The 25,134-nt window shown below is 42.6% G+C and overlaps 4 protein-coding genes across 9 annotated transcripts in view; 2 read left to right on the top strand and 2 right to left on the bottom strand.

Annotated features, from left to right (window-relative positions):
- Positions 1-17,827, bottom strand: meox2a (mesenchyme homeobox 2a). 3 transcript variants are annotated; one of them, XM_088386225.1, is made up of 6 exons: positions 17,697-17,827; positions 5,399-5,502; positions 5,245-5,308; positions 3,978-4,738; positions 826-998; positions 1-221 (listed from the first exon to the last, which is right to left on the bottom strand). In XM_088386225.1, exons 3-6 carry the CDS (start codon positions 5,271-5,273, stop codon positions 3-5), a joined length of 1,182 nt encoding a protein of 393 aa, XP_088242351.1. In that variant the 5' UTR covers positions 5,274-5,308; positions 5,399-5,502; positions 17,697-17,827; the 3' UTR covers positions 1-2. The 3 variants fall into 3 exon arrangements, with proteins under 3 accessions (XP_088242351.1, XP_088242352.1, XP_088242349.1); XM_088386226.1 differs by lacking the exon at positions 17,697-17,827 and adding an exon at positions 8,163-8,221; XM_088386223.1 differs by lacking the exons at positions 5,399-5,502; positions 17,697-17,827 and having other exon boundaries at positions 5,245-5,372.
- Positions 14,793-16,914, top strand: sostdc1a (sclerostin domain containing 1a). Its single transcript, XM_088386232.1, has 2 exons — positions 14,793-15,004; positions 15,723-16,914. Exons 1-2 carry the CDS (start codon positions 14,803-14,805, stop codon positions 16,175-16,177), a joined length of 657 nt encoding a protein of 218 aa, XP_088242358.1. The 5' UTR covers positions 14,793-14,802; the 3' UTR covers positions 16,178-16,914.
- The window catches only part of ankmy2a (ankyrin repeat and MYND domain containing 2a), a 16,114-nt gene continuing 6,044 nt past the window's right edge, over positions 15,065-25,134 (bottom strand). Inside the window, exons 11-12 of one of the 4 annotated variants that reach the window (XR_015860671.1) lie at positions 17,697-18,586; positions 15,065-15,473 (exon numbers count right to left, since the gene is read on the bottom strand). The gene's annotated coding sequence lies outside the window, so the exon portion shown is untranslated. Of the gene's footprint in view, positions 15,474-17,696; positions 18,674-20,987; positions 21,157-21,467; positions 22,590-25,134 lie in introns of those variants that run through there. The other 3 variants (XM_088386229.1, XM_088386230.1, XM_088386228.1) reach the window with 3 other exon arrangements.
- Positions 17,637-25,134, top strand: part of crppa (CDP-L-ribitol pyrophosphorylase A) — a 10,108-nt gene continuing 2,610 nt past the window's right edge. The window contains exons 1-9 of the mRNA XM_088386222.1: positions 17,637-17,958; positions 18,436-18,709; positions 18,789-18,938; positions 19,732-19,836; positions 20,065-20,110; positions 20,181-20,284; positions 20,839-20,916; positions 21,022-21,114; positions 21,264-21,380. Of these exons, the coding sequence (XP_088242348.1) occupies positions 17,738-17,958; positions 18,436-18,709; positions 18,789-18,938; positions 19,732-19,836; positions 20,065-20,110; positions 20,181-20,284; positions 20,839-20,916; positions 21,022-21,114; positions 21,264-21,380 (1,188 nt within the window). The 5' untranslated portion in view covers positions 17,637-17,737. The remainder of the gene's footprint in view (positions 17,959-18,435; positions 18,710-18,788; positions 18,939-19,731; positions 19,837-20,064; positions 20,111-20,180; positions 20,285-20,838; positions 20,917-21,021; positions 21,115-21,263; positions 21,381-25,134) is intronic.

A 25,134-nucleotide genomic window follows, 5' to 3' on the forward strand; every position in this document is an offset into this window, starting at 1 on the left:
AATCATAACAGAGCGTGTTCATCGCTCTGGTCACTATCGTGACTGTCGTCGTTGGCCAACGAGTCCGTGGAGTGGCGTAACGTCGCCATGCCGGAAAAATCGGAAGGTAGTAGCGTTCCCTTTTTCACGTTGACCAGTTCTTTCTCCCGTGCCGCCGCCCCCTGCTGGCCGCCCTTCACGCGTTTCCACTTCATCCGCCGGTTCTGGAACCATACCTTCACCTACACACAAACAAAAATATTTATTTTCCAAAAAGTCTTAATATTATACGAATGAAGTTGCAGAATGTTCTTAGATAATGAATCACGAGTTCAGCTTAGGCCAGGATTTATTTTCTCAATTGTCTTCGTCACACGCCTTAGAGCGTAAACATTTATCTCGAGTGTATGAAATTCACAGCGGATTGCTTTTAGGTCACGGAGGCCTTTTCCGCATGAAGCCCTGGACACTTTCCAGAACCCGATCACCTCTCCCTCCCTCGGGACGCGGCGTCACCTAACGTGACCTCTCCACAGCAACACGTCCTCTCAAGAACTAGCACACCTCAACACCCCCCCTCGCTAAAAGTGTGATTTCACTAGGGAGGATGAAATAGTTGTGTGCTAAACAGTCCATCATTGTCTGCACTCATCCAGCGTGAAATGTTCTCTCATTGCTACGAGGTCATTCCGAAATATTGTCGGGGGAAAAAAATGGAATGATTGTGAAGACACCTGACAGTGATTATCTCGATCGGTTCGACTCGTCCGTCACATTAGAGCAGGTTGACTAGCAGAAGTACATTATATACATATCGTTTTTCATATTCAGGCAAAAAGTACATACTTGTCTCTCGGTGAGGTCAAGGTTGACGGCGATCTCGTATCGGCGTAGTCGGGTCAGGTAGTTGTGGTGGGCGAACTCGGCCTCCAACTCTCGGATTTGCTCCTTGGTGAAGGCCGTCCTCTCCTTGCGCGGTTTGCCGCTCAGCTCGCACTTCAAACTGCCATCCTGCGACTCTGCCGGATTATTACAGTTATTTTTAGCCTTTCCATAGGTCCCTCATTTTGTTTTCTTTAACTAGAACCACAACATAACTCCAATCGGGACTTTCTCAGAATATTCAAGTCACGCTCCATAAACAATACTCTACTATATGTGGTAATCGTCAAAAGAAGCTTGATGTGGCTTGCGTTTATTTTCATCGCGACGTATGTTTTTACGTGACTTTTCCGTCTTTGATCCACACACAAAAGTCTTTTTTTAAAGCCTTGAGTCATCTTATAGGATTTAATTTGAGTTCTGTTTATTTGTTAGCCTTAAAATTGAATGAAAATATATGTGTCTGTTTTTACTGAATAAACCAGGCTTGTTTTTCTGCTTTTTTTGGAAGTACTTGGGAAAGTTTTTGCTAGCTAGTACATTGGCTAAGTACTTTAAATCTCACTCCTGGAGAGAATTAGCGCTAGCTGGTGGGCTAGCAACCCTAGCCTGCTAGTTAGCATACTAGGCTAATATCGGTTATAATTTAAGTCTGCAGTGGTGGGGGAAAACAAGGTTTTAACGAGGGCATAGCAATTTCTCATGTAACACGTGCTAAAACGGTGAGTCAAAGTGTAAATGGGCCCCGAGAGCTGGAAGCCAGATTGCCCAAAGGTGCTAAGCCCCACGTCTTCACCTCAGGGACCCCCGAAAGAGGATCTCCCTCACGTTTTCCAAATCGGGCCTCTCGCTCTCTCGCTCGCTCGCTCTAGTGGTAAACACTGCATGAAAACGTAATAAAGTTCAAAAACGAGCAAGGGCCTTTTTTGTAACACAGCAATTACAGCAATTTGCAAGCCTCCACAATAAAGGAGGAACAATCTGCGGGAAAACACCCAGACACTTTTTCGAAGAATGGAAAATACTTTTCCTCAAGTGATATTATATTAGACGCGCATGACACTGAGAGTCCATCCAAAATGTTTTCCTTCTTCAAGATGGAAAATAGCAACAAAACAGAGTAGACTGTTTTTAACTTTTATTTTACCTTTACCGAAAAAGTATGGATTTTTAAATTGTTTATACAGTATTATATTAATTAATTCAAATAATTACTGAAATATGATATTATTCAGATGTATCATATTTAATATTATTTGTTTTATTTTGGAAATTAACAAGAGCCAATGGGGCAAGGAAAATGTAAATATGAGCTTGTGTGTACATGTGTGTGTTCAAGTTACTAATGTATGCTTTGGTGGGATAATGCCCCTAAAAAAATAAATCAATTAAAAAAAAATAATAATAATAATCGATGATATGTCTCTTGCCTTTTTTGTTGCTTTTTCTACAATTTCTTTCCCTTTCCGTTTTTATTGTTGGTTTTGGGGGTTCCAGATGGTGAAACTGGAGCCGGCCTCAAACTGGTATTTAGACAGCTGATTGAGTCAGCAGGCTACGTGCTAATCAGTGTGCTAACTGGAGTTATTGGGGGACTGGGGGGGAGGATTAGCAGGAGAGGGAGGGGTCAAAGATCATCTTGCAAATCATTTAAGGAAATAGAAGGTGTGTGTGTGGGTGTGAGTTTGGGAATGGGAGTGTGAGCGTGAGTGGTGAGGAGTGCTGTCATCATGTTTAAAAAAAGAAAAAAAAATGGTATATATATATATATATATATATATAATTTATTTTTTGCATCTCTAAAATTTAACTTAAAGAAACATTATAAGTGATCGTTATTTAAAAAAAAAAACTTTTACTAATTATTAAAACAAACAAGCTAATCAACAATAATCCAAGCCTTATTTTTTCATAATCAAACATTTTTTATATAAATTCTGTTGATGGAATAAATAGATTAAAGTCGTGGTTTGTGTGAAGAAAAGCAAAAATAAAAAAAATAAAAATGGCCTGCGTACACAAAGGAGCCCTTTAAAAGACCAGCGCGGCGAAAAGCGGCTCCGAGAGATCACGTTGCCGACGACGACGCCAGTGAGGCGATGGCCTTGGTGATGGATAGCGGCGATGAGCGCAGGTGGGAAAAGATCTGGTGGGTCAGCGGGGATGCCTGCAAGACCAATGTGTGTGCGTGCTGCTGGCGTGTATGGTGCACCGTCATTTGTTTTTATATGGAACATCATGCTCAGCTCATTTCAGGGGTCATGAGTGTCTCTTTGCTGGAATGGGAAGATAAATGTGCTCACTGGAATTGATGACACATTTTTATAAGGTTAGTGGATTCAAATAAGGGAAAATAACTTCTTTGCACTTGTCTCATGTCAAATGAAAACAAATTTAGGTCAGCTTGAAATGGTCAGTGTTATGGTCCAATTGGGCGGATTGAATTTACGAAATCCTAATTTGGAAATCCTGTTTTACGCCCTGAAAAAAAATTACAGAATGTTGCTGATAAAATATCGACCAAACCAACTTATAAAAACTGATGTAAGTAGCGCTCATTAGAGTTTTAGTGACTGATTGGTGCTATATACTCAAATATATAAAATGTCATTTTTAACCGCCTTATATTTGAGTCAAAATACGTCCCTGAATCACAAAGTCCTCTTCCCTTGATAAACCATTGTTATCTCTCTTCTTTCTTTTTTAAAAAATAAGAGCCACTGATTTCATATTATAAAAATGTATTTTAAGTGGCCAACTAGAGCAAATCAAATGTGCCGACTTTATATTTCTTGCTGAACTGATTTGCTTATTTTGGCAGAAAATCTCTATTAAACTGTCAACTTTTAATATTTGTTTATCCCATATCTTATATTTGACTGCCACATGTTCTAATTCAAGTTGAAACTAATATATTAAATTAAATATCGGGTCTATTTTGTATTTTTAATAACTATTTATATGATTTCCAGTCATTCGTTTGACAGTCTGAGGGAAATCATGACCACGATATGGCCTGTGACGAAAAATGAGTTTGACATGGCCTGTGCGAGAGTGGAAGTGAATTATATGTAAAACACACTTTCCGCACAGGATTGAAATGTTAGTATTTATACCTGAACTGTCACTTTTCCTTTTTCCGTTCCTCTTCTCTGCCTCTGCAGGCGACAGCGTGGGCCTGCCAAACTCCGAGGCGGCCCCAGTGGGGGTGCTGCTGCCGCCCAGGCCGGGCGTGGTGGCGCCCATGGCGGGCCCCCCGGCGTGGGCCAAGTCCTGGGCGGCGGGACCCCCGTCGTGGGACAGGTGGGAGTGCGGGTGGCAGAGGTTAGCCCTCGCTCCCCCGGGTGACATGTGCGGGATGTGCCAGGCGGCGGCCGTGTGGTGCTGACTCTGCGGGGCCGGGTGGTGGCCGCGGTGGTGGTGGTGGTGCGGGTGTTGTTGCGGGTGGTGGTGGGGGTGGTACAGCCCGTCGTCGGGGGCGTAGCTGGAGATGATGCAAGTGGACGGCGAGGACGTGGAGGACGAGGACGACGATGAGGCCAGGTCAGGGTAGGAGACGTGGTCCGAGCGTCCGTGTAGGGTGAGCGGGGACGGGGCGAAGGCGGCCGGGTGCAGACCCTGAGCCGGGGCGTGGGGGCTCCTCAAGCAGCCGAAAAGCGTGTGATCCATGGCAAAAACTCCTAAAGCAACCGGCAGCGCATATCCAAGAGCTCCTAAAAGTTCCAAAAAGAAGAGAGGAGAGGGACGTCCTTTCCCGGCGTAATCCGCTCGGTCTCCGGATCGGAGCGGGATGAACCGAGTCGAGCGGAGTCTGTCGAGGGGGGGAGCGTGGAGGCTGGGAGGAGGTCTCGGGGAAGTCAGGGAGCCTGGCGAGGGGCTGTTATAAATAGGGTGTAACGTGAGAGGGAGGCCGGCTCACCGAGGGACGGCGTGCATGCAAAAGGAACGCCGCCATAAATCTGCCGGGAGCCTCAAGGAAACGAAGGACGTTTTTAGGGAGCGGAGGCCCGCTTCAAACTGCTTGCTTTGCTTCACGCTTAATATTCCAAAGGCCCAATAAATCACAATGTCAGCACTTTTTGCAGGTGTGCTCAGCCAGGTGAAAATCGACACCTAGAAAACTAGCATTAAACTACGGTTTGAAATTGCAACATGAAATTTGGTAGGCTTGTCTATCATGCATAGAGCCACAAAAAAAGTCTCAAGGAGCTACATTTGAAAAAATCCAGGGGTCTGCCATTTTGGTTTGAGACAACATTTTGGTCAATTTTCAGAGATCTTCCACTGAAATTTGTTTCTTTTTGCAACATGAAATTTGGTAGACTTGTCTCTCATGACAAGACCCACAAAAAATCTCTACCCAAAAACCTACAGTACGCCTACCTTTGCTTTGAAGAAGCCATTTTACCCATTTCCAACGACAAACACTCGAGATTCACTTCAGCAGCTACAAAATTTGAAACCACAGAAAGGCCAAGGACTTTTGTTATGATCATCTAGGCTGGTGTGGTTTGCGTGACGAGGAACGAGGCGTCACCTGTGACCTCCCCAAAGGAAGACCAACGTTGTGGTCATCCTCGTTGCTTCCTCTGGAGCGACTCTCACGCGAATGGGCTCCACTTCCTGTTGGCCAACGCATCACTGTTGACAAACACAGAAGTCGTTTTGTTACATCGAAGAACAAGCTAGCAGCAAAATAGTTCATTTATTTAGTGACAGGACAGAGCGGGGAAAAAATAGAAACAATAATAAAATACGAATGAGTAGCTCAAGTTATTTTTGTAAATGACAAACTAATGTCAAGTTTTTTCGGTTGTCACGGTGACTGCAAATGTCGGCATGTTCTGGGCTGGACTGAAGGGGGGGGGGGGGAGCAAGTGGGCCACGCCGAAAGGAAATTAATTCCTTTTTGAGGGAAAATGACTTTAGCAGAAGGACACGGCTGGAACGCCGCCATGGTCCTAAACGGAAGAAGAAGAGGAAGGCGCCTCACATGGCGCCTTTTCGTTCGATTTTTTTTCCTTCTTGTAATTAATTTTTTTCTGTTTTCAACGTTTTCCTCCTAAAATAGCTTTTTATCTAGCGACATTAAATTTATCACATTAGATTCATTAATAGGCTAATGTTATCTAATTTTCCATTAATAGTGTCTTCAAATAAATCTTGTCCATGTAAAATATTTTTGTCTTTTGATTAAAATATCAACTTCTTTATCAGGAAATGACTTCATTCACTCCTATATCTGTAAAAAATAAAAATAAAAATTTCCACTAAAATGTTATGTAATTTATAATACGTAAAACTATATCATATGTAAAAATTATATAATTTAAAAAAGAAAAAAACATTTACACTTATGGAAGTTGCTGTTAACCTTCTGTATTGTTTGTCTTATAAATGGAGGCTATTAGCAGGTTAGCGGGTGCTGTGCACTGGACCCCCCCCCCCCACACACACACACACACACACACACACACACGTGTTTCCAATGGTACCAGTGGTGGCCTGTGGTGAGGTCCAGTCAGCTTGAACTCTTTTTTGTTCTCCTTCTGAACTCCAGCTGAGTGAATTTATCATGCACGTCAGCCCAGCCCTAACCCTCAATATTTTGCAGATATTTAAGATATCATTTAGTTATTTCAATATTTCTGCTTATCAGTGAATATGCCCCCCCTCCATTATGAATTTTAATCTATCACAATTTCATTTTTTTCCAATTTAATTCAACACTTTTTAGTGACGTCATGTTCTATAAATGAACTCGTGCAGAGTTTTGTTGTGATGCTCCACAGAGGCTTTCGCCGAGCAAACTCGGGGTCACCGCACTAAAACCTCTATTTAAATCCGGACCGGCTCGCGACCGCCAAAACCAAAACGGGACGGGCGCCCGGGGCACCGAGGCGACCGGGGGCACCGGTTTACCGCCAGGCGCACACACACGTGTTGCTGAACCCGTTTCCGGCCAGACCGAATGTGTCCACGCCTTTCCGAGCTCGCGCCAGGTGGGGAAACACTTCACACGTCCCAATATGGCTGAAGTGAACCAGGCCAACTTTCATGTGGCCTAGCGGACCCACCCGGCAGCGCCACACGTCCTTTTGGGGCCACTTTAGTCACCGGTACACTACGCTGTGTCCCTCCGGAGGTACACTAAGCTAAACCATTCGGGCGAGTGAAGTCACCGTTTTAGGATTTAATGGCTTCATTTGCTTTTCAAGCTTCCTCTGCTTTGTGGAAGGATCCAACAAAGCTGGCTAAAAGCTTTCAAATTAAAATACAGCACATTTTATTCCATGATGACATCAAGCAACTTTACTTGAACTTGAATACGTTGAATTGTAAACAACCAACAGCCCAACTGATCAATTAGCTAATGAACAGTTTAACTAGAAACCAGCTGGATAATAAACCAACCACGCAAATAACATACCAGTTCCCAATTAACAACTAGCTAGATTTAACCAGAAACCAGCTGGATAATAAACCAACCAAGCAAATATCATACCAGTAACCAATTAACAACTATCTAGTTTGCTAACTAATTAACTAACGGAACAACAAATTAACAAACCATCCAAACAATCTGCCAAAAACTCACCAAACCACCAACAAACTAAACAGCAAGTAAGTCACCAACTAACACTAACTAGCCAATCAAATAACCAACGACGCCATGTTCAGATCTTCAGTAACCAACCAACCTCAGATGTTGCACAGGTGTCAAGTTGACATCCACAGGTGGTTTGACTTACTTTTTTTTTTTTGTGGTAGCAGGTCTGCCTCTGATAAAACTGGATATACATTTCATGCTTATCACTCTTATTAGCAGATTAGCTGTGATGACATCATCGTCGCACACGCCGTCTAGACAAATAACCACAAAAATTTGACACTCCTCACCTTCTCACCTGCCTATCAAGTTCACTTCATAAAAAGCAGTTAATTTCTTTACATTCATTTTTTTACATCATAACCCAAAAACATTTGTGACCCAAAAAAATATAAAATCGCCAAATCTGGCCGATGATTGATTAATTGATTGAAGCGTCTGTCAATGGCGGCGGGCTACGACGCCTATTTTTACAGCAAAGTCATTTTCCCTGGCTATATTTCTTCTCGGCCCACCAGTCAGCTCTGTTTGGGAAGCACAAATGTTTGCTTGACATTTATCCGCCTGCAAATAAACAGTACCACACCCCAACGGGCCGTGGGTTCAAGGGTTATTGTTGCTCGGTGTCAGTCAGATTTAGCTCTCGGACACCCCCCACCCCCTCTTGCATATTTTTCACCCCCACACTCACTCAAGGGACGACTTGAGCTTCGCTTCTTGCTCCGCTGTCGTTCCCAAGCATTTCCCCCTCCCGAGTCAAGCTGCGGTCCAGAACAATTCCAATGCCCAATTAGGAGAGTCCTTTAAAAAAAGAGATGCATGACGCATGGCTGGGACAATGGGAGGATATAGAAGCATAAAAACCTGCAGTCGGGGTCAAATAGGGCACCTAGCAGCATACTTTGAAGTTCAGGTGACTCAAAAAGTTTGAAGGAAAAATTCAGAGATCTTCAAGCATGATATAAACAACAGGTGTCAAACTCGAGGCCCGGGGGCCAGATCCGGCCCATTTGTGGCCCGCAAAGACAAATTGTGCATCAAATTCGTGTCTCGTTACGAGAATTGCAAATTGTCTTCACTTTTAATATCTTTTTTTTAAATATTTGACCAGTTAGGAGTTATTTATCAGTTTGTTTTGAAGCTTTTACTGTATATAATATAAGGTGCTGATACATTTTTTTGGGTTGACAGTTATAATGGCCCTCCGAAAGAAGCTATGACTGCAAAATGTAAACAGACAGAAATAGTTTAAAAGGTTTAATTTGGAAATATTTGCATTTAATCGTTAGTCTAATTAATTGGATGACCGCCATCAAATTAAAAAGTGGAAGTCCTAGGTTGCAAATGAGCAAAGATTTCTGTCGTCGCCACATCTGCGGAAGTCGTACTCTGTCCGCCGGCTGTCGCCATAGCGACCGTCCGCAAAAACGGGTAAGTCCAGAGGGTGTGTTTGTTACCATGCAAGAGGAGGCGGTTTGGATGGGATAGGCCACGTTCAGTTCCAGGGTTTTCCAGAACCTCCCGTGGGCTTCATTAAAACAAAAGGAGGAGGAGGAGAGGGGGAAGGGGTTGGACTTCCTGTTGGAAACCATGCACACATGACAGTGGCCCTGAAGGAACCCGTGTGGGTAGAAAGCCGCAGTCACGCTTTGGGACAAAAAGCATCCAAGAGCCTATTCGACATCAGTGGTTCTCTAACTTCTCGCATCAAAAAGTATTTAGCTGTCCAAGTACCACCATTAAATGTAAGCTAATAAAAATTAGCATAGCTGCTACAGTAATTAAAAGCCTTCAAACAGCTTTTATTTTATTACAGATAGAGCAGCAACATACAAGCAAAGAATAAAACAAAAGATATTTTATAGTTCAACACCAAAATATTTGCCAAACCATAAATTGTGAGTCTGCTAGCTTAAAGCTAACTGGAAACGTCAAATTTCACTTTCAAAGTGAAAAACAAAAGGCAACATTTTCAGCTATCCTGAACAATGTCATTCTCAAATGTCTTTTTTAAAGAGAAGGTAAAAAATCATTTAAAATATTTGACAAACCATAAACTGTACGTCTGCTAGCTTAAAGCTAGCATAACTGGAAATGTTAAATCTCACTTTCAAAGTGAAAAACAAAAGGCATTTTCAGCTATTCTGATAAATGTCATTCTCAAATGTCTTTTTTTAAAGGGAAAGTAAAAAATGATTTAAAATATTTGACAAACCATAAACTGTACGTCTGCTAGCTTAAAGCTAACATAACTGGAAACGTCAAATTTCACTTTCAAAGTGAAAAACAAAAGGCATTTTCAGCTATTCTGAACAATGTCATTCTCAAATGTCTTTTTTAAAGCGAAAGGGGAAAAAAAAAAACACATTTCGCAAAAGTCAGACTTCGTTTTAAGTCCATGTGGCCCAACGCTAGCCACAACGCATTGCATCCTTTAAGTACCGTACTACCAAACAACCACAACACATTTCATCTTGTTTCCGGAGCTAAGTGCTCATAGTTAGTCTTCATTTGATGTGACACGAAGCCTCCATAAACATTCTGCATGTCATTACCATGCGACCGCGCTTAAATTAGGAAGCCGTAATGTTGTAAACAAGGTTCGGCTTTCCACAACAATACTTCTTTATTCCTTCATTCCCACTCCTTCCTGTCCCCCACCACTTTTTTACAATCCAAACTACGGTCCAACTGTCATAAAACAAGCATAAAAAGAAAAACTTCATGTTCCCCCCCCCTTCCCATTGTCTTCAACTGCTTCCGAGCCTTAAATTATCTCCTCGTACAGATGACAGCAACTTCCAACAATGTATTCTCCATTTTTTATTTTTTTTTTTTGCAATACGGCGAAGGAAAAGAGTAAGGAAGCGACGCCTGGAGCTTGACAGGAGCGTGATGTTCATCATGCAGCAGGAAACAATAGAGATTCCTGAACCCCGTGTGGGAAGATCCCACACACTTTTCCATATGAAAAGCAACTGGACGTCTCAATTTGTCTAACGTGTACTCCCGTCAAAAAAAAAAAAAAAAAAATGACGAGCAATCAGAAATGGGAGTAGGCGGATTTTGGAATTTTTTTTTGCCAACATCTATTAAATAAAATAAGTTGTTGTGACCTCTCACATTGTGGATTTTCACGGATTGGAAGGAATGACAAGGAATATGGAGAAAAAAAACAAGTGGGAGTGGGAGAATTTTGGAATTCCCTGGCAATCCTCTGCATTTTTGGGAGAGTGTAAAATCCCCCACTGTTGCAGTACATAAAAAAAAAAAAATCCTACTGGGAGATGTTGGCTTCATTAGTTGCAATCATTTTGACGCTGAATAAATAAATAACACTTTACGACTCGAATATCGTGTTGCTAATTTGATTCACATTTGCACGACTTGCATAGCACACACAGAGAAATACGTCAATTATTTTTTTTTTAGCATTTTCCAAGCTAGTCCATGTGTCAATCATTATACACAATAACAAGGATTGCTAATATGCTAATTTCTTTAGCATAAGCTAGTATGGGGTCACGTCAGGAAATAAGAATTTAATTCCAAATACATGAGGGGAGGGGAGTATCGTGTGAATAAATAGATCCTTCTTGTTATGTTAAAACATTTTTTGTGGTGGTAATTTCCAAAACAAAGAATCAATGCTCTTTGACCATCTATCAGTGATAATTGGTCCATTTTCTCTGCTAATGAAGTGTTACACAAGCAAGATGTGTTTATCTTTTGGATTCTGATTACAATTATCACACACACACACAAGGTTGTGCAACAAAACCCACAACTCACTTAGGTACAGGATACAAAGCATCGAAAGTGATCAGAGCAACAAAAGATGGCGAGCGTAAATAAGTCGTAAATCTTCGCCACATCGGCGTAACGTTTCCCCCTGTAAACATCGGCGCTGATGGAAAAATGGACCGCATTCTTCTTGCTCTCCACAAGAAAGAAAGAAGCTTAGTCGAGGAAGGAAAAAGCCCTCTCGGGGTTTGAGGAAAAAAAAAAAAAACTAACCCGCCTTTTTTTGGATGCTTTCCTCGCCGCATCTGCTGCCTTTTTTTTTCGTGACAACAATATACACACATTTACACACACACACCTCCACCCCTCCCTCGCTGATGCCAACTCTGGTGGAAGAGTTTCATGGACTTCCATAGAAAGCCATGAAAGAGAATAACAAGTGAGGAACCTCTTCAGAATGTGACAAGTCAGGAGGGGGGAAAGTGCTGGCATGAGTGATAGACCGCGAGCTGAACTGCTGTGTGCCTCCGGGACTCTGCAGCCCCTTCCCCACATGGCCTGTTACGGATATCATGATAGGCTGTGAGAAAACTTAGCAATCCAGAGATGAAGACAAAAATAAGGCCAACATCCATTTTGTGGCCGCTGGGAACAAAGTGTAAACGCAGCATTGGAGATTTTTCGATTTGTGGCGGCAATCGTATGAAGTACAAAACGGTTAATACGCATTTTATTTGTTTGTGTGCGAGTTCACGCCGTCGCCCTATAAACCTGCCGGCCAATTTTCTGGTCAGCGTTAGGCCTTGTGCGTACAAGCTGTGATTTGTGTACGCGGGTCTGAAAAAAGATCCTTGTAAACATGGACGCCCGAGAGAAGGCCGAAGTGAACTTAAGGCAACTTACGGTGTGTGTCATCTAAGGCGAGGTCAAGCGAGGAGCAATAACCTGGCTGACTTCTACGGCTCAATTTAGCAGAGCTTTTTTAACGGGTCGGGTTGTGGTGGGGTGGGTTGGGGAGGGGGGGGGCCCCCCACGCCGCCGTCTCCCCTCATTATCAAGTTCGCTCCGTGCCACAGACGACTACGCCATCTGAAGAATGGGAATCGTAAAATTTCCTCATACCATAAAATAAAACAAAGGCTTTGACTTTTTTTTTTTTTTTTTATCGTCCTTTTCGTGCAGCGGCTCGGCGTACTTTTGCCACCTCTATTTGTAAAGTTTGCGGCCGTCTGCTCTACAGCGTGCCGCTGGCTCCCGCTTCGGAAGAATTAGCTCCTCAGACATTACCGCACTTTTTTTTTTTTTTTGTTGCTGCAAGCGCCACAGGCCCCATCGGGCCTCTTTCCTCCACTCTCTAATTACATTAACTGGGTCCCCAATCTGGCAACCCAGGGCTTCCAATCTGGCGGCCCGTGCCATTGACGGCTCGCCCCGGTCCAAGCGGGAGGAAATGACCTAAATGCGGGTCTACACCCATTGCCCAGCTGGGCAATGAAGACATGACGGATGTGGAGGGAAGGGAAGGGAGAAGAAAAAAAAAAAAGAAGGATTTGTGGGACAACCGGCGGCTTGTGGTCGGGGTAGACAATTTGGGAGGGAAGTTGGATGCACGGGCCACCATCATGGTGACAAAACAACCAATGAGGGGCAAAGGATGAGAAGTCACGAGATCGGAAGCGCCGACCTACATTTACACGCTAGAATATTTGTTTCGTGAAATGGAGTTGACAGTCTTATTTTTTTTAATCCTCTACGGATAATGGGTGGGGCGGGATGCGCTGGTAAAAAAAAAAAAGGGAGGGGGGGCAAGGCAAGCCCGTTCATGGGAAAGATCATCCAGGATTGGTCTCTGTGGTGTCATTATTACTCTGACTTGGGAGAGACGCAAATTTTGGGCTCTAAAACTTGAAAATCAAACAAAGGCAACAACAATAAACAACTTATACTCATGTTTGGAAGAAATCCAATTCAGCTAAGCTAGCATTAGCTAGCACTTGAGAAATCCCAAGGGTAATACAAATATTTACATATCTGCAGTCAAATGTCATAAAGTATGACAAAAAAAGCACAATAAATAAATATGTTCTTTTTCATGTATTAGCATCCAGTATACTTTCGCAGCCAAAGTTCTGACCTCCAATCCCGGAATGTCGTCAGTCACCAAACTATGCACGAAATCCGGAGTCTAACCCAGACCGGGTCAACTATGCCAACCGCTACACCACGAGGCCTGCGTCTTACCGGGTCCGGACCCTCTGCGGTGAAGCAGAACCCGACACCACTGGCCGCTATACACTTTGTGGACCGCCACAGAACCGCTCAGGACCCCTGGGGACAAGCCACGTGGAGGACAAGGCTAGAAGGTATGAGTAGAAACGATGAAGATTAAATAATATGTAAATGTGGATGAAACATTATGTATCATTTATATGCATACATTATATTGGGATATCAGTTATGATGACAAATGAATATGCTAGAAAAAAGATGTTATGGTACATTAGAGCACAGGCAACATTAATTTTACACAAATATGGTAGATTGTAGGCATAAAGAACATGAAAAATATGTAAAAAAATTGCACATTTAAAGCATATAGAACATAAATGAGGTGCGGATGGAGCAGTGACAGCAATGGGAGTTGAAAAATGTGGAATTCATTTGGCCCTTAGGAGTTCTCTGGATTTGAAGAAATATTTGGGTGGGAACATTCAGGCGAGATTGAGGAGAAAAAATAACAATATGTACAAATACTGTATATAGCAATTCAAACTCTGCTGTTGTTTCTGTGATGCGTTCATTGCGACTATTTATCATTGGAAAACAAACACACACTAACGCATTTTAATATAATATCATTAATTTATATAATTTATGTGTACTGTTCTGAGTGGAGGACAGCATATTTTGTAAAACCCCGAAGACAAAACATCTCTTAAGTTGCACAATACTTAATCATTCAAAATATCACTATAAAATTTATTTGGCTTTTTTCTTTATGGGGTCTTCCCTCCGTCGTGAAAAATAAATGATGGTGTCCATAATGGACCCAACTTATCAATGAGAAGTACAATACTGCCACCTCGTGGACAAAAACCGCCAAAACAACTATAAGAATAAAATAATACAATTGACCAGCAAGTGTCGCTGTCGTTCCAAAAAATAAACATACGTCACGTCATTCAGGAAAAAAAAATAGAATGAATATGTAGATGAGTAGACAATAGCGATGTGGATGAATAGATGGATAGTTGCTTATTTAATTATTTTATGAACTAAATATATCATTAAAAAAAGTTCATCACCTTTGGTTCATAGACTCACCAATTCTCAATCACTATAATAAATAATCATAAATATCATAAAAGCCATGCTAATTTACGTTAGCCTTCCCAAGGCGTTTCACAATTCATGTTAGCATGAGTGCACCTTCATTAATATTTATCAAGTCTGTCAGTTTGCTTCTAAAATTAAATCCAAGAAGTGGGTGTACTCCAAGATAGTGAAGCACCTTAAAACCCCTCCTCCGTATAAAACCAGCTGCAGCATCCTTCTCTTCATTTCTAACTCTCTCCTCTTCTTCCACCATGCACCACAAGTCCTTCTCCAACTCACTGCTTTTACTTTGCATCCTGCTGAGGAGCAGCCAGGCCCTTAACAACGACGCCACCGAGCATGCGGGAAGCCTCTTCCTTCACGTCGGCCCACCCCAGGAGGATGCAAAGCCGGGAAATGTATCCCTGAACCGGGCTCGGGCCGGTGGGAGAGCGGCGGGACAGGACAGAAGAGGTAAGATGAGATGAGTGAGGAGAACCTTGACTTCTAAAATGACTAAATGGTTCTAAATGGTTTTAAAAGAGATAATGCAAAGATTTTTTTTTAAAGAAGTCTTTATAACTAAGTCCTTCCAAAAAGCCAACAAAGCACCTGCTTAGGGCGCCTAAACCACTAGAGGTCGCTAAAAACAATTAGTCAACAGATAATAGTATTTTAAACTCCTAATTAATTTGATAATGCAGTACTAGCACACAACACAAGTTCTCTTACTTTAAGTCATGGGATTTTCTAATGGAATTAAAAATGGGAAAAATAAAAATGAATTTAAAAAAACAATTTGAAACCAACTAGATGTCATAACATGTGGTGAAGTCACTCTCTATTCATCAAACGCTGTCATGGAAAGGGAGCCATTGTGAAGAAGGCGTGTGATGTTATCAATGGATGCCGGCTTCAATTACAGCAGGGGACAATTTGCAGCCTGCAGCAAAATTCAGGAAAAAGGAAAGCATTACTTTCGTTAGCTGCTTGGAGGAGTCCTACTTTTTTTTTTATATCGGGCATTGTGGAATCTCAACAACAAATAGTCCCAAATGTTCACATTTTCCAGCAGGCCTCGAATCTACCATGTCAGAGTTTTTATTAATGACGAAGCCATATGGGACTTAAGCAGCCAGGAGAGAGATGACTAAAGTGAGCTGTTGTCTTAAAAACTCAAATGTTCCCTCAGAGCGAAGCCAGATGGGCTGCAGAGAGCTGAGGTCCACCAAGTACATCTCAGACGGCCACTGCACCAGCATCCACCCCATTAAGGAGCTGGTGTGCGCCGGCGAGTGTCTCCCGGCTCAGATGCTTCACAACTGGATCGGCGGAGCCCGGCAGTACAAAAAATTCTGGACTCGCCATAGCGCGGCTAACAGCAGCGGCCAGGACTGGCGTTGCGTCAACGATAAAACCCGTACTCAGCGTATCCGTCTGCAGTGCCAGGACGGCAGCACTAGAACCTACAAAATCACCGTGGTTACCTCCTGTAAGTGCAAGAGGTTCTCCAAGCAGCATAATGAGTCAGGGAATAAGTTTGGGCTTCTGACGCCACCCCAGACGCTAATCCCGCACAAGTCCAAGAGCAGGAAGGTGATGGGAAAGAAGCACATGAGCCAAAATTGGCACCAGACTGCCCCATGAGGAGTGGAGGCTTTGAGGCCTTGCCAATAGATTCTTTCATTATGTTTGTAAACAACAGACAGGGTGGGATACTTACAGGTGGCAGAATGAACTAAAAAAACAAAAAAATGGGGTTGCAATACCAGAAATTCTCCAAAAGGCTAACGTTATAACAAAACAAAAATCAAACAATTGTCTGCTCAAGCCTTTGCCACCTGGAAGTACACGAAAGGTCATGATGAAAAAGTCTGTGGATTATGGCGTCGCTCAAAAGGCTGGACTTGATTTATGCCAAACTGGAGGAGATCTAAGGACTTCCTTGCCATTTAAATAATGTGAACAGAAACTGTATTGAGATAAAACATGCATTGTCCCATGTAGTCATGTATTTGTGCTTTTGCTGTCCAACACCAGTAAAACAATAAGGTTGCAAAATTTGAGGAATCTGGAAACTTTTGACAATAATTCATGTGAATTCACAGGTATTTTTAAAGGATGGGAATTTTGCATGGATGTCTACTTATATGATCCTTAATTCCCAGTAAATTTCCATTATTTACTATTTAAGGTTTCCAAGTTGGAATATTTCCAAGTTTCTCCATCTTAAATTCCAACTACCTGTTGAAACCACATTTGTGTATATGTCAAAATTGGACTTTTCTTTCCAATTTTGTTTTTCCTCCTACAACCATGTGTATATAAATAATTATGTAATATATTCCATGTGGCTGTAATGCGTAGAAAAGCTTTGCCAATAAAGTTTTAAATCAGAAAATGAAAGTCGGATTGATTTTCCCAAACACACATGTAAATGACATAATGCATTCCAAACACAAAAGAACAAAGTTAAATGAGTCAGGTCCATGGTTAACTCAATTAGTCAATTTAAGATTTCTACCATCTCGTGAGACTTCAGTTATGCATATTCCAGAATAGAGTCATTAATTATTAACAATAATAATAATTATTATTATTATCATCATCATATAATTGTTCATATTCCAAGTCAACCAGTAAATATCATCAACCAATACTAAAAGGTCATTTTTGACTGACGTGTCCAAACATCTCGCGAGATGTACGTAATTCAATGATATGACCGGAATCTCGCGAGAACATCCGCCAATCCGCTTTGTGTGTATAGTGTAAAGTTCCCTGAATTCACTTAATTTTAAGCGGAAATCATACATTTTTGTTGCTACTAACTAAATTTTCTAGTTTATTTAGCCACAGCTCTTACTTTAAGTTTCTTCTAAAGTACCGGATATAGTTTTGATCCTACTGAATTCCAGATTTGTCATTCTATGCTGATTTTACGCCATATGGTAATTTTATTTGAATATATCAGTACTTATTACACAAAGCAAACAAATAATATGATTAACATACATAAATATAGAGCAGCGAGAAGATGCATATAAAGTATCGTACGAATATTTTGAGACCCGAACTACTTTTATTTTGAATGTGTAGGGCGGAAGTAAAATGTTGATCTGAAATTCAAGCTCCACAATAATCCAAGTTAGAAATCCATCCATACCTCTTCTATCAGGAATGTTATCGTGATATTCCACCCAGGAAATGATGGAGGAATCGGACCGGACCGTCCATCCTGAGACTTTCCTTTCCAGCCAACCCGAGAAGAACAATCTCGGAGCGGTCCCAGTTGGCGTAGATTTCCCGGTGTGTGTGGTTCTTCCTGCTGGAGGTAGCGGAGAGAGAACCGGACTGCAAACACCTAAACAGTTCTGCTTGCTACTCGGCCGACCGCTCATAAGCTACACCATTCAGGCTTTTGAGAGGTTTGCATACATTTTTAAAAAATGGGAAAGTTCGTTCGTATGTTGGTGTATTAAACGATGCAAGTCGAGTCAGTGGTTCATAACTCACGCTAAACACTAGAATTACAATATTTTTGCAGAAATATGACTGTTTCACGATTTAAAACAGCTTCCAGGTAATAGCTGTGGCGTAGCTTTGTCTAAATACTGTCAAGAATAAAATATTGCATGCACATTTGTGCAGACATGTTGCCATGCTGCATGTAGCCCTAACCCCGCCCCTATTTATATCTGGACCAATGACGAGACCCGTTTTAGTTAGATTGACAGCCAACTGCTCCCATTACAAAGTTATCATCATAAGCTAATCCTGCTAATTATTTAGCTAAGATAAGGGACACATTTGAAAGGGGAATTTGATTTAAAAAAAATGTCAGCCATCTCAGGATGCAATAAAATGTCAAAAGAGAGATGGGTGAAAATGGGATGTCCTCGCAGGGTATCATGGATCTGCAGCATCGTGATTGTCGTGGCCCAAGAAAACATGGACCTGATGACGGACATCGTTGGGCGCTTCCAGCACACCAAAGTTCGGGTGGTGGCGGGCGGCTGCACGCGTCACAGGTCCATTTGTAATGGAGTCATGGCTCTAAGTGAAGAAACGGAGGAAGAGATGCAGGAGAACAAGGTTGTCATCATCCATGATGCTGTGCGGCCTTTTGTGGAGGAGGACTTCCTGTATCAAATAACCATGGCCGCCCGGGAACATGGCGTGAGTGGTTTTGTATGACCGGCGATGCACGAAATAACTAACGACAAATTAGATTCGTGTTTTCCTCGAACCGCCCCAGGCGTCGGGGGCGATCCGACCGCTCGTCTCCACGGTGATCGCCACCACGTCAGAGGACTTCCTGGACCACTCGCTGGAGCGAGCTAAGTACAGAGCTAGCGAGATGCCTCAAGCCTTCAAGTACAACATCATCCATAGAGCCTATCAGAAAGTACGTAGACTCGATAAGTGTTTTTTTTTTTTTTTTTTTTTTTACGGTGGGCCATATTAAAGCCCCCGAGCCGTATTTTGCGCACCCCAAGACAGACTTTAGTCTCTTTGGTGGAAAATATCACATCTGGCCAAGAAAAGTGAATGCCGCCAATGATGATGTTTTCATTGTGTTCCTCTGATGACGACAGTAGGATGAAAGGCGCCAGATTAGCGAGACGCTTTGGTGAAATATCAGCAGACACACACTGTCGGCCCGAGTGTTTTCACAAGACAACGGGATGATGCACGAGCAGACATTATTTCGCTGCTCTTTTGATGTGCTTTAGATCCTGTTTTGTGTTTGAGTGCCGTGTAATTTAATGCCTATTAAGTAGTTGGCCACTTTCTCTTGTCTGGGTCACTTTGTAAAACTGTGAACTCGTTTCAAACTTACCAACTCACGCACTTTTAAACACGATTTTTACAGCGGCGCCTCGTCTCACAAGTACCGTATTTTCCGGACTATAAGGCGCACCTTCAATGAATGGCCCATTTTAAAACTTTGTCCATATATAAGGCGCACCATTAATACAATCACAATATAATAACTTGAAATAGTGAAAACAATATATCAATAATGTTAATATCACACAACACATTTGGCCCACAGCCTGGAATTTGGTCCACATATAAGGTGCACTGTCGGCTTTTGAGAAAATTTGAGGGTTTTAGGTGTGCCTTATAGTCCGGAAAATACGGTATTCTGATTTAAAAATAAAACCAAGTGTCAATTATTTTGGTTCCCTCCTCAGTGTACCGAAGCCGATTTTGACTTTGGTACCGAGTGTCTCCATCTGGTGCTGCGGTATTGCGCCACTAACGCCAAACTCATCGAAGGCCCGCCCACGTTATGGAAGGTGACTTGCTCACATTATTTCCAATTTACCGAGTTAGTAAAAGGATTTAATTTGATAATTTAATTTGCTTCTTTCTACTCCTTTTTGAACAAATTTGAGTTTATTATAAAGGGGGAAATTATAATTCTTTTTTATGTTCTATTGAGTTATCATTTTCTGTATTTTACTTTTTTCTTATATTTCCTTTTTTTTTTAATGTTCAAAATAAAACATTCACACTGAATTCAGGTCACCTACAAACGAGACTTGGCTGCTGCGGAATCTGTCGTTAAAGGTGAGCTCCGTACTCTTATTTTCCAAATTTCGAGAAAGCTTAATTTGGTGTACTCGTGTTGTTCTTCCAGACACGCTATCTCAATCTGCCTGCGTGATCACAGACGGGTGTTCGCATGCGAGCCGGCTGGCCGACTCCCTCCACGAATCCTTTTGCAGCCTCGAAATTAAAATAGTACGTAAATGGGATCCACCAACATGTCCGTGTCGCGGAGCATCATGTTAACATGAGCGTCATCCGGGTGGTCCGCTAGCAAAACAACTGGGCCTGTCTGTGGTTGCAGAAGTAATGAAGTGTGACTGTTTGCATGCGGGAAAAGCAGATGGCCGTCACATTTACTGAACCGGACCGCACTTTTGATTAATTGTGGTACGGGCGGCCTTCGTTCCTTAGCTAGCTCATGTTACCGACAAGCAGATAGAAGTCACGTGATTTAAACCAGTTGGATTAAAGTTATCGGTTCGGAAAATGACTGGACAAGAGCTGCAAAATTTTGCTTTCGGACATGCGTTTTCCATTTTAGTTGGCGTTATCCAGAAGCGAGGATGACCATGCCAGATGTTGAGTGCTTTTAGTCGGTGTTTATTTGCCGAGGGGCGCAAAGGCGAAGGACCGCGTTTGACTGACATCTTCTCTCCTCACACGTTTCTTTCGCCAAGGCCAAACAGAACGCAAAAGAATTAAACGGGTGACAAAAAGAGCTTGAGATGTTTCTATCTATCTTCTAGAAGCTGAACATCATCCCAGATGTGACGGGAGACAACGTCCGGTATCTGCTCAAGGCCTGGAACTTTATCCAATTTTCTGTACGTTTACATTTTTGTGTCTTCAAACGAATGTATTATTTGGCTGCTTAACACAGAAATATCACATCTGCTCTTAAAGATATTATCTTTATTTTTTTTTTCTAGATGAATGTTTCTGATTTGGCTAAAGTGGAAACCACATTTGCAGCAGTGGAGAGAACCAGACAAACACTTCTTCACCCAGTGGTTGTCATTTTGGTGAGGAGTTCGTTATCACAGCTTTGGTCAGATGTTAGCAATCTGAAAAATTTTTTGATGCTGAGGTTCGGATGTTTTGTCTGAAAAAATTTGATTGAAATGAAAGAATTTGGGTACCAGAGGTGGAATACAATTTTTTTTTTAAACAGGTCCATGTAAGCACTCTGGACCGATGGGCGATCGAACCGACAACCTTTACAGAGTTAGCATTAGCAGCTAAGCGCCGGAATATTCTCTTGTACGGCGTCCATGTGCAGCAATCAAAGGTAAAAAGCTTTCATGTCTGACTTTTCCCATTGTTCCTGAGCAATGTATCTTTTTTTTTTTTAAAGAGCAGCCAAACGAAACAGCTCTTTTATACATGATTTATTTTGCTGAGTCTTTTCTAGATTGAATGCCTGTCGCTGTTTTTTATCAATGTCATTCTTAGGTCCAAAACAAATCACGTAGTCTGGAATTAAAGCATAATTCAGTTTCTGAAGACAGTTTGAATTAGCAACATGAAGTTTGGTGGGTATGTTCATCATGGGGAGACCCACAAAAAGTGTCAAGAAGGAATGCAGGAATGTTTTGGTTTGAAGCAGCCATTTAAGGTTCTTGAAAAGCGAATCCATGCGATAACTCCGTAAACAAGCCGTCGAGGAAGACGTCGGCTCACTTTAAAGCACTTTGACCTCAACATATGTCGTGAGAAAGATCGGAAATCATGCGGTCGACCTCAGATCTCAAACTCATCGCTCGGTAATTATAACGGAATTATCGGACCGCAAGGTTCACGTCAAGTTAAATCGGGACCTTTTGGGGGCGCGGGATGTTCAAAGACAGGCTTTGACAGTAGGACAAATGAGGCTGATCTGTCTTCATAAATCAAAACTGCTGCGTGACTCAAAGTGACATATTTTGTTCCCCCCTCAAAAAAAAAAGGACAAGATGAAGAAGTTGTCTTCTCTGTGCTCACATCTGCTTTTGTAAACGCAACGGAGAAACCGAACTGATCTACAAATCTCACTGGCTGAGAAGTCGCAATGGAGTTGCAAATGGCACCAAAGCCCACACCAAGAAGGTTTGCCCATTGGTTGATCCAAACTACGTCTGGGTCTTCAGTGGTCCAGGCGAGAAACTCAACTAAAGCCCAACTAAACGACAAGAAATTCGACAACTAGTTCAACACGCATAGATGTGTTGAAGCGCCCAAGACCAGTTCTTAAACGGTTCAGTGCGGTCCATTGCTGGTGAGGTAGTCTGTCTCCTATGGCGACGTCTCCTGGATCCCAGATGTAACGGTGGACCAGTTGCCTCCCACTTCTGCTTCCATGCTGCTGCCAGCAGGCATCTCTGGAGATGTCCTCAGGGATGGAATTGAGCATCTCTTGTGCTACCATGTTGTCGGGTTGAGTCTGCTTGGTGGAGCTGGAGTTTTGGTGTTGTGCAGGATGTCCCAGTTGTTATTTTTTGGCGAGAACGAAGGTGGCAGCCTCTCGACGAAGGAAAGACATGGAGCAAAATACAGATTGGCATAAATCTCAATCTTTTATTATTTCAAAGAGATCATTTTTTCCAGAAGTCCTGGCTGTGTCCAAGAATCGCAATTTTCCAGAAAGCAGAGAAGAAAACTGGTCAAGAAGATTTTGAGCTTTAAGTCCCCACTTAATACCTCTGCCAGGGTGCTTTGGTTTGCGGGTCAATTTGCAGCTCACTTGCGCCTCTATCCAAAAATTAAAATAAATTAGTTGGCCTTGGAGGAGGTCTTACATTCATTCTGGCCACATATTAATAATAGGGTGACGTTTGTGTTAATTTTCCGTCCAGTCTGGTTTCATATGAAAAAGACATTTTGAGAAGATGGGCTAATTTGGTAAGGACTTCCAAGATGATGTTTGATGGCTTTTCAAGCATTATAACATCATCTAATCTCAATTTGGAGAAGTTTGAAAAACTTGTGATGGCACATTTTGAGAGTTTTGAGTCAAGAACCGATCGGAGTTGTCTCACTAGGCGTGAAATCCGTAAGCTTCCTACTCTGACAACAGATCCCTCACCTAAAAAGTCACACCCTGTTGTGAAAACGTGGGCGATAGGTGTCACAGGATCCCTCCCCCTTTCGTTCAGTCCCTCTCGCCCTTGTCACCTTCTGAAAAGACACTTGTCAGTCTGATGTCAGACTGATGTATGGCTCTTGTAATCAACGCACAGATGTTTAGAGCCCTGATGTTTACCCAAGCCCGTATTTCCTCTCCGGCCGGGAAATCCTAAACCCGAGAGGAGATTAGCCGACACGGGGAAGGGGGGAGAAAAGAGCAACGGAGAATGGAGACCAGGTCGGGTGAAAGACACTCTATTATCCCGGACCTGTTCACATCAAGGTCTGAAAGGCAGACAGGTGAAACCTGATCCAAGCCAAAGAATCTTTAAGCACCACAACCTCGGAGTTGCTGCCTGGTTTGGGTCAAGGGAGATTAGGGACAACTGGTTCGCTAAATCCCTGCAGTTGTCCACCATGTGTCATGATCTTCTGGCGTTCAACGGCGAGGAAGGTTTATCGAAACCGCAAACGTGTTTTTGAAGGGTATCCCTCCACCCCCAACCAGACCAGGATGTTGGTGTCTTGAGATGGAAGTGGTACATGAACCATGAGGAACATGTGCATGGTATCAAGATGGATCTTCCAGGCTCTTCTCCGAACGAGACATCTCCAGATGTGTGAAACCCGAGCGCCTCAAGTTGGCTCCGGGAACGGTTCATACCAGACTGTGTTTGCTCAGCTTTGATATGTCAGATTAAAAAGATGGAACTGGATTTAGGCATTCGAACAGACAAGTGGAAAATCGGGTTCCAAAAGTGGAGTGTCGTGACATTTGTGTATGTTCCTCCTGGTTGGGAAATATTTCTGACCACCCAGAGACTTTTTCCTGATGCTCCTCAGTTGTCACGAATGCTCACCTTCCTCTTTGATTTGCATTTATAACAGCCGAGAAGGGGAAAATAACATTTCCGCATGTTTGTTCAGACAAAAGCAAACGCAACCAGATGCCAATCTGTCTCGATTTGATTGGATCTGCAGCTACGTCAACACCAAAAACCGCTAACACAACATCACGCTGCAGTGGCAATCCTGATGATCACTTGCCACCCAACATGATTTCCATCAACTTCTAATTCCCGATAGGTTGAAGAAAGACACAAGTACGATAAAAGGCCAAGTCGATTGCTTTAGCGGTTAGCTACCACGGTTCACCTGTTCTTGACTCCTCGCATACCTTCCGCAGTTGAGTGTTTAGGGTGTCGTGATGTTTTAAAAGTACAGGAACTAAAAGTCAGGGTCGTTTTCGAGTGTCTTTGCTTGCATTCTGAATTGTCACTTCATCCATCACACTCCTGGCCTGCATGTATGGCCTCAACTAAACATCCAGCGGTTCTGCTCCTTGTCGAGAGGTATGCCCGTCGAAGTTCATACCTCCTCCTCGTCTGTACGTTAAACGTGACGAACGAACTGCTAAGTTTGTCGGAGTATTTCAGACGGAAACTTCAAAAGATCTTTCGTGAAAGGCTTTTTTTGAAATCAAAACTGGAATTACGGTAAATCTCTTGAACCATGTCGTGTCAAAATCCAGCAGACTTCTTCCATTGACATCGGACGATGAACAAGGCCTAACAAACTGACATCCCGCCAGTCAAATCTCGTACCGAGCCAACATTTTTATTTGCCAGTGGAAATTTCCAAGCATCATAAATGACGCGTTCAACACCAAATCGAAAGCCTCCATCCATCAGAGATTCCGATCGCCGGTTACGAGGAAGTTCCGTCTCATTCCAAATGGCACCCTCCGAAACGAGCCACCGAGCGGGGAAGGAAAACCCCTTTTGATGGACTTGCGTACACATGGCTTTGACTATTCCGATGAAGAGCTTGAAGAGAGCGATAGGGATCAGATACTGTATATATAGAACTGTCAGAGCCTGTGGAAAGCGGTTTTCCAGACGTAAATCAGCCTTGGCATTAATGCGACTGCGACTGAAGGT

The sequence above is a fragment of the Syngnathus floridae genome, chromosome 10, assembly GCF_059516105.1.
Source record: "Syngnathus floridae isolate MCC-2025c chromosome 10, RoL_Sflo_1.0, whole genome shotgun sequence".
Lineage (NCBI taxonomy): Eukaryota > Metazoa > Chordata > Actinopteri > Syngnathiformes > Syngnathidae > Syngnathus > Syngnathus floridae.